This window comes from Natrix helvetica (assembly GCF_964273705.1).
Source record: "Natrix helvetica genome assembly, chromosome: 5".
Classification (NCBI taxonomy): Eukaryota; Metazoa; Chordata; class Lepidosauria; order Squamata; family Natricidae; genus Natrix; species Natrix helvetica.
The window spans coordinates 41,671,988-41,688,505 of NC_138551.1; the positions used below are offsets into that span (position 1 = coordinate 41,671,988).

At 38.1% G+C, this 16,518-nt stretch overlaps 1 protein-coding gene across 2 annotated transcripts in view; it reads right to left on the reverse strand.

The window, feature by feature from the left end:
• Positions 1-3,909: 3,909 nt before the first annotated feature.
• PASK (PAS domain containing serine/threonine kinase) overlaps positions 3,910-16,518 on the reverse strand; it is a 43,068-nt gene continuing 30,459 nt past the window's right edge. For both annotated transcript variants that reach the window (XM_081956580.1, XM_081956581.1), the window contains exons 13-18: positions 15,969-16,094; positions 12,743-12,877; positions 11,206-11,405; positions 10,421-10,554; positions 6,257-6,403; positions 3,910-5,942 (exon numbers count right to left, since the gene is read on the reverse strand). In XM_081956580.1, the coding sequence (XP_081812706.1) occupies positions 5,752-5,942; positions 6,257-6,403; positions 10,421-10,554; positions 11,206-11,405; positions 12,743-12,877; positions 15,969-16,094 (933 nt within the window). In that variant the 3' untranslated portion in view covers positions 3,910-5,751. The remainder of the gene's footprint in view (positions 5,943-6,256; positions 6,404-10,420; positions 10,555-11,205; positions 11,406-12,742; positions 12,878-15,968; positions 16,095-16,518) is intronic.

Consider the following 16,518-nt stretch of genomic DNA (forward strand, 5'->3'; position numbering starts at 1 on the left):
TTAAAAGATCATACTATTATGGGAGACAAATGTGACTTATATGACTAAATATCTATAACTTTGGTATTTAAGGCAATACCAAAAAGCATCAGCTTTCTATCTCTTAAGCATTTCAGCGTAAAGGGAAAACATTAAAGATGAACTAGAATCAGGGAAACCTAGCTTCAAATATCCATTCAATCATTGGAATGGTTCATATTTTTTTAAAAAATGAGGTGAAGGGAAATTAAATTGGTTTTTCAGTTATCCCTACAGTTTACTCGTGTCAGAACCATCACAATTAAAATAAGGCATAATAAATGACATAACATTTAAGAGATAAAATGCAAGATTAAAATATGTATAAATTAAATAGATCTTTCCTCCAAACTAGCAATGTTAATTGCGTTGTTGCACTGCTATAAGATCAAATGTGTATTGATCAGGACACAAAGGACAAATGTGCATATGTGTTGTCTGCATGTCACCACAATCACAAAGGGCAAAAGCCACCAGATAGCTCTATTTGTTCAGAATATATCTGGATTTTTTTGTACCCGTGCAGTCTATTCAATGATTAGCTTTTCCCAGCTTTGCCAGACCCTGGTGCCAGCTCCTCCATCAATTCCATCCAATGTTGGTTCTTTGTAGCTTTCCACAGGTCATCTCTGCTTTTAAATTCTTTTATATAAGTTGTAAAACCTGTGATATAATTTATTCTGCATTTCATTATCTGATTTTCTTCCTGGGGCAATGTATTTCTGACTTAACCTGTTTGATTCTGATTAAGTTCCTAAATTCTATATTAAGATTTGTGGATCTTTTGCACAATTTACTTAATCAAATGAAGGCAATATAAAAGTGGTACTAACCACGTGACACTGGAAATGAGTTTGAATATCGTATTCTAAAGTTCAAAATGTGGTTATTAATAGATTTTTTTCCACAAATATTGTACATTTTAAACAAAGCTCTAGTCTAGGGATTCATTTGGAAGAATGAAACAATAAAACTAACACGATTAGGACTTGTCCTTCCATTGCTACATTTTGGTCTAAAATGTAGTATGACTTTTATCTGCTAAGAATGTACACATTTTAGTTGTAGAACATATCAACTTATTTTTGTATACTCTTTTAATGGACGCTGCAAAGAGAATTACTATACAGGAATAATTTTTTGTATCCAATTGATTGTAAAAATATTTGTTCTAAGCTTTTGAATTTTTCAGCCAATTTATTCTTGAGTTCATAAAATAGTAGTGTTCCCATTTTATTTTTAAGATGTATATTTATAATTTTTATTCCAATAAATTGTGTTCTGTAATTTCATTAGGCTTACTCAAAAAAAAAAAAATTAAAATGAAGTTTATTAGATTATTTGGAATGCTTTTCGTCCAGCAATCTCTGTTGAGCCTTCCTCATAGGATTGTTGTGAAAATAAGATATTTGTTGTGGGAAGTCCCAGATTCCTTGAAAGGAAATATAGAATAAAATCGTGTACACTGAATAGGAGAAAAATAACCTGGGTGAAGAAATATTATCCTATATTCTTCAAGCATGTTGACAGAAATGGAGAATTAGTTTTAAACTATTCTCTTTCCTTTCTAAGAAAAAGTCAGTTAATGCATAAGAGTCCCTGAGCTCTAGGACTAGTGAGACCTGTTGTGACTTTTCTGCTTTTAATGTGTTCCAGCAGATTCTGGTAGTCCAATATTTTCCCAAACCGACAAATAAAAACAATTACGTTCTGAATGAAGAATTAGTTCCCTTATAATTATTTCTCCATGAGGCATGATGCCATGTAGAAGAGGAGAGAATAACTCTCCCCTTCTAAACTGTTTTAACTCATCCTTTTGAAGGAAAACAGACAAACAGCAGTATTGATGAATATAGAAAAATGAAGAAATATCTTAAAAACTGTAGCAGACGGTACATCAAATTATGTCAATGAAAATATCTACACATATTCTAATCAAAGTGTTTTCATCTCTTCAAGGAACATCCCTCCCGATATCAGTTTTGTTTTGGTCAAATGACATCCCTAAAATATCTAGTTATGATATTCCTGACTCTTAGTTGGCAGACTCAAAAATTTAACTTTTTTAAATGTAAGTTTTTGTTTGTTAATTTCACTGAGCTATTTTGCATAATTCATTCTCAACTGAATCTATTTTAGAAAAAAGGAGAAAAAAAGGAATCAGATATATCAGTTATGAGTTCCGTAAAAATAGCAGGATAAAAATAATATAATTTTTCTGTAAATAACGTAAAATGTGCAGAACAAAAAAATGCTGCAAAAAGACTGGACTACAGGTGTTCATGAAAAGAAAGTAATATGAGACATACATTAAAATACTACTGTGTATTTCATTCATTTCAGCAAATGACTTAACACAATTACAGCAAATATAATTCAAAAAGTTCTCATAGTCTAAAATAGAGTTTATGGCAAAAATCCAAGACACAAGATTGATCCGATTATTGTGGTTGTGCAACACAAGTGAATAAGGTGCTTCACAAAGTACATTAGCTAAACAAAGCACTATTTTCCTTGAAGCATTAAAGCGTCCAACTCATCTGGAATTTTCATAAGATTATTTTAAAGGTAATCTTAGGTTTTTTGTGCATGCATGCACCAATGGTTTCATTAGAATTGTCAACCAAGGAACTATCCATGAAAATACATGTTCAGGTAGCCAGGAAGTTTTTGAAAGGAAACAGGTATCAGTTTCAAAACACCTTTTTACAAGTTTCTAGTCTTAATTGGGATTTAGTCCAATTTTATCTGACAAATATAGTTATTATGCCCAAGTGGGACATTATCTAGTGAGGCCTTTTCTTGGATTAATTTTCAATTGCACCCTTCTGTAATGTTAGTATATACATCTCTTTAGCAAACTGGATAACATGGAATCATGTCAATCTAAGATTCTGCATTTTTCCCACACTACTGAGGAAGCAAGATAAACAGTAGACCTCAAGGGACAGAATATATTAAATAGACCGATTTGACAGTAGTTGTTGCTAACTATTGATGTCTTTTTCTATACTAAGCACATACATAAAAAACCATTTTAGTAGAATTCCTCTAAATATTTTCTTTTCTGTATAGATTAATAGCTTCTTTTCTTCTCTGTATAGATTGGGTAATAGCTTTCTTCACCATGAATGAAAGGAAGGCACAACCTCATAATATAACCAAAACAGAACTGAAAATGTATTCCACTGAAACAACCTCTAAAGTGAATCCTAGTAAACATTCAAATTGGCATTAATATTAAGGATAGCTGCATTGTTGAAGGAAATACTCCTTAGAAGAATTAGAATCAAATACAACTGTTCACCTATCAAGCCATCAAGCAACACAATCAATAAGAGATGTTATTATCTTCTGTGCTAAACTAATCTGAAAAAAGGTATTGTTCCTAAAGTTAAAAAAAAAAAAAAATTAAATTGCCAATTTATAATCCATAGCAACTATATACATATACACATACATATATATATGCTGGTCTTGTTGTATTCGGGTCTTTTCCCGTGTAAGATTGAGATTTTCTTGGCAAGGTTTCGGCGAGGTCCCACTTGCCATCTTCAGGCTGGTGTTTTCGGCTTCGTGCTTGTGTGAGTAAAGCGTGGTCGGAGCTGCCGTCTTTCTATAAATCTTGGTGGGGGTGTGTGGAGTGCTGGATTTGTTGCTGTAAGTGGGTTGATTGGCTGTGTAGTTGCATCCTGATTGGTAGATGGAGTTGATGTTTGTAGATTGGTCAGCTGTTTCGTATCCTTTGTGGCTGAGGTGCTGGCTGTGTGTCCATTGGTCTTTTGTGTTGTAACAACCTGGGTAGTGGGTGGGGTTCTTTTGTTGACTAGGGCTGGTTTCCAGATGTCTGGTAGACGGGAGGTATCGTCACGTTTATTCATGTTGTGGGGGTGTCTCTCGCCATTTCAATGGCTTCCATAATTATTCTCTTGTTGAAGTGTTCTGTTTTGGAGAGTAATTTGGTTCCTTCAAAATTCTCCACAAGCACAATATCAAGATAGCCTTCAGCACTGATCAAAAAATAGCCAACATCTTAAGAAACCCCAAAGACAAGATCCAGCTAGAAAACCAAGGTGTCTACGAAATACAATGCAAAATCTGCCCTGTCACATACATTGGACAAACTAATAGGAGAATAAACGCATGCATCGCAGAACACAAGAACGCATCAGAAAAAAAGAAAAAACTTCCTCCCTTTTCCAGCTCCTTAAAGCAACAGGACATGAAATTGATTTTGAAAGAACCAAATTAATATCCAAAACAGAACACATCAACAAGAGAATAATTATGGAAGCCATCAAAATAGAGAAACAACCCCACAACATGAATAAACATGATGATACCTCCTGCCTACCAGACATCTGGAAACCAGCCCTAGTCAACAAACGAACCCCACCCACCACCCAGGTCATTACAACACAAAAGAACAACGGACAGACAGACAGCACCTCAGCCACACAGGATGATATGAAACCGCCGACCAATCTACAAACATCAACATCATCTACCAATCAGGATGCAACTACACAGCCAATCAACCCACTTAAAGCAACAAAGCCAGCACTCCACACACACACACAAGATTTATAGAAAGACGGCAGCTCCGACCACGCTTTACTCGCATAAGCACGAAGCCGAAAACACCAGCCTGAAGATGGCGAATGGGACCTCGCCGAAACCTTGTCAAGACAATCTCAATCTTACACGGGAAAAGACCCGAATACAACAAGACCAGCATACCGACACCCTAGTTTGAACTCTAGAGACTATTTCTTTCAGCATAATAAAGGTTTTTAAGTGAAACTCACCTGTCAGAAACTTCTGGCTAAGGTCATTTGTTGGAAAATAAATGCCCACTTTAGTGTAGATGTTGATTAACATACTAAAAAGTTTTGTTTTGTGTTGATATTTATAAGAAAATATTGACCTTGCATTTAAACTTAACATGTGCAATGTTTTCTCTGTTGTGAAGATTTCTCTGAAGTAAGACCATCCACAAAGCCAAAATATAGAGTATTATAAATTAATACTAATTATACCTTTAGTTATGTATCACCTAAATTTTGGAAGATGAGGTAAAATATATGGCCATCATTAACTTTTATTTTATCAGGACAGCTGTCAGTAATTCACTTAAACAAAATCCCAAATTATGTCCTAATATTCCATAAGAAAAATGTTAGATACTTTCTTTCAAAAAAAGCCTGATGTATGAGGAAACTTTAAAATATAAAAGAATCTAAGATGAATGCTACCTCTTCTGCAGTCTAAGCATAGTTTCTGTTATGGTTAACAATCATAAACAAATTAATTCTATTAATTATTAATAGAAAATAGACTAACCAAAAAATGAAATACAGAATGTGGTTGCCTGCTCTATTTACTCTGGCAATTTACTGTTTAGTCTCCAAAAATATTGAAGATCCATTTGTTGACAATAGTTTTATAATGTTAGTGGATGAAAAATCAAATACACAGATTTAAATTATGTAGTTGAGACCTAGATTTTATGCTATCTAACTTGACTATAATTACACTACAGTTATGTAGACAGGGACTATGAAGACTAAACCCCCATATGTCGGAATTAAAGAACCATATCAGACGCGCTCACAGGAGGCAGAGTGAACTTGTAATTTTGCTGCTTCATTATGTTCATCACATTGATATCCTTGTGGCATTTTTTTTTCTTTAGTTCTCAAGACGAGTAAGATTGTATCCAAAGTTAAGATTTCAGTGATTCTGGCATTGGGAAGAGGTTGAGGGCTCTCGTTCTGCAGAAGAGATAATTTCAAGTAGCTGGGAATTTGCCGGCTCATGATTATTGACCTCATCATTAAAACTCTGTTCACTGTCCAGGCTTGGGATTGCCCAGATGCCACCATGATTGCAGCCAGCGGGTTGAATTTTAAAACTGTTGTTTTCTAAAAAATAAAATATTTTTATTAATATTAATAAACATTTAAAAGCAAATACTAGTTCACCAGCCACTGCATACTTTAGTGTGATTCTGTATATGTAACAGAAGTGTTACTAAGAACAAAATTTCATGATGTCCAAAAAACACATAAATCTGCACTGCACGGAAATGTATTTCAAACACATCCCTTGTGTGCTACAACCTTGAAACAACTGTGTCAAATGCAAAATATCCCCTGTATAGAACTCTTTGTAAATCTCATTCATCTGAGAATTCATGGTAAATCATGAATGCTGCTTTCAGAATCCTTTCTCATACCTGTTTTGCCACAAGTAAATACTTTCTCCCATGCATAGTTGATCACGTTTACAGGTTGAAACACCCAAGGATCCCGTATGACCATTTCTAGAGTTATACGATCCTTTGGAAAAGGCTTCAAGAGCCCAGACAGGAGACTCATCAGATCTAAAGAAAGAAAAGAGAAACAACACCATATTAGCTTCTTCAGCTTGCCTTATTCTACTTTCATTGAATGTAATTTTAAGATGAACATTTTTTACAAATTGAAATCCTCTACACTTCAAAGTTTTTTTTACTCCTTATTACCTTTCTTGACTTCATTTGTAATTACTTTCTTTTCTCAAGATGGCTTCTATTCAGTAGTCAAAATTACTGCAATAGAATCAAGGTTTCAGGATTATCTGCTTTGAATAAGGCACACTGCACCTATAATTTCCGAAGAATTATAATTTCAAATTATAATCCTTTATGACTACCTGAAATGGATTTCTTCTTTGTTTTAAGATATTGCAATTCATTATTTGATCCAAATGCCATATAAGAATAAAACAATGCAGGCTAAAAACCCTGCAAATGAGTACCACTGAAATGGCATGTGTTCATAACAAAAATCATGATATCTTTTTTTTTCCTCACAGGAAAGTCAACATGAAATGGAAATTCAGAATGAGGAATTAGCAGGGAAATTAGATTTAAATGCTCCTCATCTTATACTTTTTATATACTTCAGATTCTCCTCCTGAAACGAAAAGAAGTCAGCAAGCCTTTGACACATGACAGTTTGAAAAGTGTAATTAGAACCTGAAAGTCTGAAGAAAGTATAGTAATTATGTTTTTACTTATAACACACACATACACTCACTTTATGCCATTCCTCCTGAGTTTCTATGCATCCCATATGCCAGATAAATCCGAAATGTGTTTTGAAATACAGAATGTAAAGTATATCATGCAGCCACCTAATTCTGAACAGTTAGCCCTCTATTAAATAATTCCAGCCAAAGGATTGTTCAAAGGAAATAGTATTTGCTTCTATTCAAAATGTTAGAATGAAAGCAGCCATCCTAATCTTGGCAATCTATTCCAGAGCAAAAGAGGGCTATTTCCAATCACACACACACTTAACACTCAAAGAACAGGATTCCTATTCTATCATTTTAGGCAAGTCAAAATGGTCAGGCCAATTCTATTTAGATCACGTAGTTCCAAAGAACCTAACAAATCCAAGCCAGCCCACTGAATTGGATTTAGAGACCAAATGACAAAAGCGCATATCCTACAATATTGGACTTACTCTGCTATACCGGAGCTGACCAATCAGGAAATGACAGCTTTTTTAAAAAAATCAGCAACTACTTCCAAATTTCTATGTTGAAAGCCTTAGGCCAGCGATGGCGAACCTTTTTTGGCTCGTGTGCCGTAAGTGGGGGGAGCACAAAGGGGTCATGTGTGGGCATGTCGCAACAATAATGCAATGTGCTCCCCCAGTGTGCATGCACGCACTACAGGCGCTCCCCCTGCCATTTTTACATGCTTTTTTCGCCTTCCTCAGGCTCCAGAGGCTTTATAGGAGCCTGGGGAGGGCGAAAACAGCCTCCCCCGCCCCCCCGGACGCCCTCCGGAGGCTTCAGGGACCGCCAGGAGGCTTCCCTGACGCCTTCAGAGCGCTCAAAACAACCCTCCGAGCAAACCGGAAGTCACTCCGGTTTGCTCGGAGGGTCGTTTTAAGTGTTCCGAAGGCTTCACAGAAGCTCATGAAGCCTCTGGAGGGCCTCCGGGGGGGAGGGCTCTTTTCACCCTCCCCAGGCTCCTATAAAGCCTCTGGAGCCTGGGGAGGGCGAAAAATGGCTTTTAAAAAGGGTGAACTCACGGCAGCGCCACGCGTGCCATAGGTTCACCATCACTGCCTTAGGCCTTTACCATGCCAAAGCCAAGCCAACACAGATATAGAAAATTCAAACTTGTGTGTTGGGAGGTATCTAATCTCAGACTGGGTATGAGATAAGCTCAAATATAAGATTGCTAAATATAAGATGAGCTACAATGCCAACAAAATTTAATGTTTTATCTTCTGCTATCTTGGAAAGGAAGTGTAAGAATATTCCTTATAATGAACAACTTGGCCCACACTGTATGGGTAATATTGACGACCATATTGAACGGACCTCAATACTCATTTTTTTTCTGAACTTCCCTCTTTCAGGGATATTTATGCATAGTATTTTACTATTGTACTACTATTAACAAACTGTCGCCAAACTCCTTTTAGCTTTGCTTTTTACCATTCTATATAAATAAAAATGTAATGTTTGTTTGTTCAAAATCTCAAATCTCCGAAAGTTCTTCACCAATTGCTTTGAAATTTTGACACAACGTTGCATTCGACTACGTGCATGTTTTTATATACGTATATTATATAGTTGTCACATCTGTGACAGGTAAAAACATGCTTTTTTGTAAAAACATGTTTTGAAAACCAGCGCCATCTGCTGGACGTAAAAGTAACACACGCTATACCATAGCGTTCATTTCTTGAGTATAGTATATTCGGAACAGTTCGGCCTCTCTCCAGCTTCGTCCCGACGGTCCCTTTATATGTGTGGCTGGGCTGCGGCTGCACCCTTTCCCCTTTCCGCCCCTCCTCCGATGAGCTTCACATTTCCACCAAGGGGAGCCGAAGCCTTTCAGCCTCCCCCTCCCCTCTCTCTCCTCCCCTCCCACCAGGCCTTTGCTATCTGCGGTGGCGCGGCGCCGGCCCCATCCCTCGGCCGCCTCCTCCCACCCTTAAGCTGGCCTCCCCCCACCCAGCGGAGCTCCAGAGGAGGTGGAGGCGGAGCGTCTCCTCAGCCCGGCCAACTGCGTGCGCTCTCCACCCCCCTCACAGGGAGCCAGCTACGGCCTCGCCAAGGCGGCTCTGACGGGGCGGTGGTGGTGCCAGCCTGAGACGCAGCAGGGCTGCCACTGGGTGCCCCGTGAGGTGGTGACTGCAGCGGCGACGGCGTCTCTGGATGGGGTCGCGGCCAGCGGGGGCTGCCTCGAGTCCGCGTCACCAGGGGCGGCTCCTTCCTCCTACTCCTGCTCCTCAGAGAACGCCGGCCGCCTCCTCTTGCTGCCACCACTGAGGGAACCCGGGTCGGGGGCAACGGCCGCCTCCTCCTTCTCTCCTCCTCAGCTCGGCCAGGCCGGGGCCTGTGGGAGCATCCTCCGTGGCGGCTCTTGCAGGGGCCACCGTGGCTCACTTCCATGGGGGGGCCTCCTCTGCTGGGGGACTTGCACATTCTCTTTTTTTTCTTTTCCATTTGTGAAAATGGAACTAGCTGGCCGGGTACAGCTAGTCTGATATAAATAACACATCTCTTTCAATATCGCTAAATGTTGCTAAATATTTATAACGTGAGTATAAATAAATTTAAATAAATGGGGATAGCTGCTTAATTGTCTGCAAAGATACAGAAAAGGCCTGGTATTTTATACTTATTAGATGTTCTGTTATTAGATATTATAGTTTACATATTACTTATTGCTATAAATGTTTATGGAGATAGCATTGGTCCTCTGCTCCATAATGAAGTGCCTAAGGACGCACATCTTTCCTCCTTCACTAACAGCAAGTGCCCACTTAAGGAGTGTCAGAACCACTGAAACTTCAATCTAGCTTTCAAAGGCAATCTAGAAACATAATTGATGGCACTGTACACTATTTAGAGATTAAGCAGAACAAAGAGAATGCACTCCTTCCATCTAAATCTGGATAAGTCACCCCAAAGGGTGACCAATGCTATTTTCATCTTAACCCTCTATAATACTACCCTGATGTCCCCAATGAAATTTGTAGAAACTTCTGGGAATGTTACTTCTTGAAATGTATGACAGGTATTAAGCAACAAGGATTCCCTCCTCTTACTAATAATAATAAAGACCCAATGTACTGAAAAGTGCAATTTATAAACAATTAACAACTCAGAGAAACAGACATGGAAAGAGGAAGTCTTTCCTAACAAAATCAACAAATTATCAGCTAAAAATACCATTATTACAGCTTTTTTTAAAAAAATGTTTCTTTAGGCATGCCAGGTGGAAGGCCAGTCATTCTATCCATTTTATTAAATAGAAAACCTAGCTGAAAAAGTATTTCCTTTCCCCTTGATTTATAATTTGTAAATACATTAGTGAACTACTCACCAACTGACACATTGTAAGGAGGTCGCAATACAGCATCTATTGTTTCTTCAAGCTCACAAAAAGGATTTTCTCCAAAGACTATGGTATAAAGGGTGATACCTAGGGACCACATTTCCAGTTCTGGTCCTGAATATCTATAGAGAATTAAATAGTTAAACTCATTGAGTTTAACAGAAAAAAATCATCCAATATAGAAATACATACAAAAGAAATTACTTAGAAAAATAGTACCCAGGAACAAAATGTATGCAAATATAACTCCTCCTTCCCACCAAACGATATGTTGTTCTGTCCTTTCTCGAGTTTTCCCCTAAAGTTTTCTATATTATTGACAAGAGATCTGATTAGGGGTTACATCTTTCCCAAAAGTGAGGGAGATTCAAAATTAAACAGAAATGTTATAGTTCAATATTTTAATTTAATAAGCATGCTGGGTATAACCAAGAAATTTTCCACAAATCACAAATTCTCGTGGCTTTAAGAGTAGGAAATTATAATTAACAGCTTTAAAAAAAATATGTTAAACACATTTAAAATTGTGGATTAATATTCGCTATGATTTCCCAGTTTGACTGAACTTGGACATCATAAAAATTCCCTAGATTTTTATTCAGCTTACTAGATAGCCTGACAGTATATTCATAACTCATTTTATTAATTCTAAATATGATAAAACTTCCATGGTCTTTCCCTATGTGAGTTTTGGAGTTAATGTACAGCTTCTCCCCTAAATCAGACTAATGTACTCTGTTGAAACATAAATGTTATTTCAAAATCAAACATACGGATTGCCTGATAGCACTTCTGGAGAGCAATACTCAATTGTCCCACAAAAAGTATAGAACATTTTGCCAGGTTCCAAATAAGCAGCTGAGCCAAAGTCTATTAACTTGATTGTGAAATCTTCAGCAATTATGATGTTCTCATCTTTTATGTCTCTGTGAAGAATATTTCTAGAGCGAAGATAGTTCACTGCAGATACGAGCTGATGCACAAATAAGATGAGATCAGAATAGCACCCATTCCAGATAATAAAGTAACTGTAACCAAAAAATAATTATATTTTCTGCTTAAAGTCTTATTATTAGTTTTTTGCCTTTTAAAAGACATGTAATTAAAAGAATATGAAATTCACATTTCATTTTAATCCTGCTTCTGTAGTGATTAAAACTCAAAATGTCACTGTTTTATGTATGACTAGAAAAAAATATTTCATACACTTTGTTAATATTGTCATCAGAACAATTCCATGAGGAAGATGAGCCTGTGCTGATTGTATGAGACCAGAAGAACTTATAATAATCAAAGTTTTCTAATTCTGGATAAACACTCATTCATTTATTATTAGTTTTATTCCACCTCAAATCAAGCTAGTGAAGATGCTTAATACTATTGCCTCCTATCTTTCCTACAAACACATTGTGACGTAGATTAGATTGAGAGAGAGTGACTGGCCTAAAGTCACCCAGCCAGCTTTCAGTTTAAGGGAGGCCTATAGCTCCTGGTTTCTAGGCCAGTAATTTAAGTACAGCACCAGAAAGGTTCCGTGTTCTCCAGCATTAAATATTTACTGTAGCCCATAAATTCAGATCTCATCATATTTCTTCTGCCTATAGGCAGAAAAACATTTAACCAAGACCAATTATTGCCTCTAGTTTTGGCCTAGAAAAGTACACCACAGAGATCTTTACCAAAGGGAGAGACTACTGCAATGTATATAAATACGTTGTAGCAAATAGATAACAAGGAAAGCAACAACCAATATCTTCTCATGCTCTATTTGCAGCAACAACAAAATAGCTTCCATCCCTTCCCCATTTATACATAAGTATCTTGCTCTTCCATCTTTTTTCTTGTTGGTCAATATGACACTGATCATAATCAGAGTGTCAGAAGCATTAGTGGTTCTAAGGAACAAAATTACAGATTTCCTAGGTATGTTTTTTATTTTAATAATAGTTAAAATAGGTTTTGTTAAAATTTGATATGCAAATATATAGTATTCACCATAAGCATTCATCCCTTTTCGTTTTCCATGAATAAAGTTACAGGTCAGACCAAATATAGAATGCCCTTTGGAATACAGATCAAAAGACATATATGCAAAACAACATCACAGCACTATTATAAACTTTGTGATGTTCTTTTATAGAATAAAATATCACAGATACCCCAGATCAAAACTAGGCATATAAGAAGAGGAAGCTAACTCCCTTGCCTCTGCCTCAATTTAGATTCAAACCTGAAATCTAGACCTGGATAACATTTTTTAAACCATTTTATCAGCTCTTTACTGCAGATTGCCTTTTAACAAAATCTCACCTGCCGGAATATGTAACTTGCCAAAGGCTCATCCAAATCAGGTTGATTATCAATGAATGTGAAGAGATCTAGACCAGTTCCATGCTTCTCCATCACTAGTTGAAAAAACTGTTGGTTCTCAAATATATCTATCACCTAGTGTCACAGAATGTAGTGTAAACAACTTTCCAAAAAAACCTCCACAAATTTTGTATCCCACTGGACCCTTCTCACTTCAAAAGTATTAAGCTACTTTTTATTTATTTACTGGATTTATTTATTATATTAATTTATTCTGGGGACTGATATCCTGCTGCATTCAATAAATTCTGCATTCAATAAATTTGCAATAAAGACAATGAAATGATGATTTAATTAATTACACAGAATGCCAACATGTCATAATAAATAAGAGCGAAATAATAAAAGTGGCCAAAAAATGCTGTCTAAAATAATTCAGTTTTTAATAGCTTCCTAAAGGATTACAATATAGGTAGTCCCCAACTTACAACAGTTCATTTAGAGACCATTTCATGTTACAAAGACACTGAAAAAAAATGACTTATGACAGTTGCAAGCATCCCCATGGTCATGTGATCAAAATTCAGATGCTTAGCATCAGACTCATATTTATGACAGAAGCAATGTCCCAAGGCCATGTGATCATTTTTTGCAACCTGACAAGCAAAGTCAATGGGCAAGCCAAATTCACTTAGCAACCTTGTAACTAACTTAACCACAGCACTGATTCATTTAACAACTGTGACAAGAAAGATCTTAAAATAGGGCAAAATTTACTCAAATGTTCTGCTTAGCAACAGAAATTTTGGGTTGAATTGTGGTCATAAGTTGAGGAGGAGCTGTAGTTTTATTTCCAATGGGAGGCTGATAGAAGTGTGCCTTGTCTTGGTTTTTCTAACCTCAGGAGTATGGAATCACTAGCAGCTACAAGATCTGATAGGTCAAGCCAATCTAGTTAGAAGTAGTCAGTCCTTCATAGTGAAGCCATGAAGGGCTTTACAAGCCAATACCGCCAACTTGTGGGGGTACGTATAAGCTTACGGAGAACCAGTGCAAGGCCCTCAAAATTGGTGTTGTATGTACCCAATGTCAGGAATAAGCACATGAGTCACTGCCTTCTGGACTAGCTTTAACTTCCCAAATATTTTAGGGTCACGTGAAGTATTTTGCAATATAATCCAATTGAGTGATAATGAAAGTATGAATCATTATAGCTAGATTGCCTTGCACCTGTTGTCTCCAGGAAGGACACTACATGAAGAACCCGTAAAATACTTAACATCAAGAGGGAAGCCTTGTGTAAAAACTATAATTTCATCTTATTAGGCTTCAGCTATAGACTATTGTTTCCCATTCAGACCCTTATAGCATTCAAGCTCTGGAGCAAGACCAACAGGATGGTCCTCTACAACTCGAGGTCGGTTGGATATCATCAGCATATTGATGATACCACATCCTGAAACATCAAATAACTTCATCTAGTGGTTTCATGTAGATCAAGGGTGTCAAACTGGCAGCTGGATGCATCACATACCGGCAGGCCCACCGCAGCTTCGTGACTGGAAAAACATCGTGAAACATCAAGTGACAGCAATATGATGCAATGAGTTTGATGCCCATGAGGTAGATACTTAAAAGTATGGGACAGGGTGGGCCTTTCAGTACTACATGTCAAAGGCTGATTGTTCTAACGTAGGCTTACTGATACAGTAAAAAGCACACGCTTTGCCCCCAAACCCCTCTTTTTATTTCAAAGGCTGTGAATTATGTTCATTCACAGCCCGTAATGAGTCCCAAATAGTTGTAGAGTCCTACAGTAGGCTGCCAAAGTCTTTTGGGAGAAGGCTGATAAGCACCCACCTTTATCTTCTTTGAAACACTGCCAAAGACTTAATTGGCAATTACCTCGGCAAGGCCACACAGAGCAAAGAGTCAAAACGGAGCTTCAGAAGGTAAACTGAACAGCATGAACCAAGTTGCTTCCTGCGAAGGCTCAGATGCCTTTGCTCCTCCTTTATGTCCCATGGGAGGGGCCTAACACCTCCAAGCCTTACTCCTGAGTTCGTCCCTTCTGTCTTAACTGTTCTTGCATTCTGGCAGCTCTGCGCATGCGTGCACTGGAAATGGGGAGCCAGTGGTAGGTTGCAGGTGGTACACCCCGGTACAGGTGTACCGGAGCCTGCCCGGAGCACCGGGTACTGTTCCGGTACAGTGCTCCGGAGGGCCCATCCACCCACCCAAGCTCCTTACCTGTCCTTTAAAGTCTTCGGCGCTTCCGCACACGGTGCATACAGCACCTGTGCGACACTCCGCTGAGCAGCTGGAGCGTCGTGGAGGCTCGCGGAGGCATTGCTGGATAGGAAGACGCATGCGCGCACGCGTCCATGTGGACGACACCGGGCCCCTTCCAACTGTACCTGTTGGAACGGGATCCGGAACCCACCACTGGGGGGGGAGGAGCCTGTTCCTCTGCCTCGCTGTTGTCCGACTCTGGAGGCTCCAGATGCAGCACATATCTCCCAGTTGGCCCTGGCCCACTCTCTGCCTCCGACACAGAGCCCTCGTCCTAGCCTTCCCAGACTCCAGGATTGGCCCATGTTCCTCCCCAACCTCCTCACTGTCCGACTCTGCTGCCAGCTCCACAGGCCGCCGGCAGACAACAACACTGATGGGCCAATTCCTTCTTCCCCATCACACTGACTGAAACGATATACTAATGAAAGAGCAGAACCACTGCAGAATTGTGCCACCAATCCAAACCCCCAAAGGTGGTCCAGTAAAGTACCATCTTACAAATACAGCACAAAGGAGAATAATATTTTGATGGTTAATAATAAAACCTTCTCATTTCGGCTAACGACAGATGTTAGGGACAAAGAGCTGAGTAGGGTTGTGTGTATTGAGGTTAGAGTGTATTGATCTGGAGAGGAACTCTATGCCTTATGCTGCCTACTTAGAGAAATAGTTCAGAAATTTTCATCTTACATTTCAGGAGAACTAGTATAAAATGAGCAAATTTATTAAATCCTAACAAGAAGGTAAGTGAAATCAAGAACAAAATACAGAAATGATTAATGATCCAATACTTGAATTTCCATATTTGGAAATTTTCTATATTCTAATATATATCCATTAAGACCAAATAATATGGTTTCACATACATTAATACAAGGGGCTTAATTCCTGAAGTTATAGTTTATATATCTGCTTAACAGGTCTACTATACCTTGATAATATTGGGATGTTGAAGTTTCTTCAGAATAGAAATCTCCTGAGTAATTGTCCCTAGTTCAGGATCCTCTACCCAGCAATAGTCTAATACCCTTCCTTTCCAAATGAATTTCACTACAACCTATGAATGATAAGATGCAAAAGAATAATTAGACCAAATTTAGATGGGACAGGATAGGAAGAAGCTTAATTTACTTTTTATCTAACTTACAGATTTTTAAAAATATTTTATACTTAAGCTGTACAATGGCAGTTCAAGTAGGTATGCATTTTATATTTATTGTTTTGCTTAAAGAACTATAACTTCACTTAATCCTTGAAGGCAAACGAGGTCCAGGCAGAAGAACAACATCATGGCTTCAAAACCTACGGGACTGGTGGCTGTTGACAATGGGATTGCCGACATGTTCGCCAATGTCCAATGACGGATATGGCACAAGAAGAAGAGAAGAATTATAGACTGAATCACATATGATGGCATGGGAAGGCATTTGTACATGCATTACCTTTTCCTTCCAATAATTCAGTGATTTAACAGAAATTAG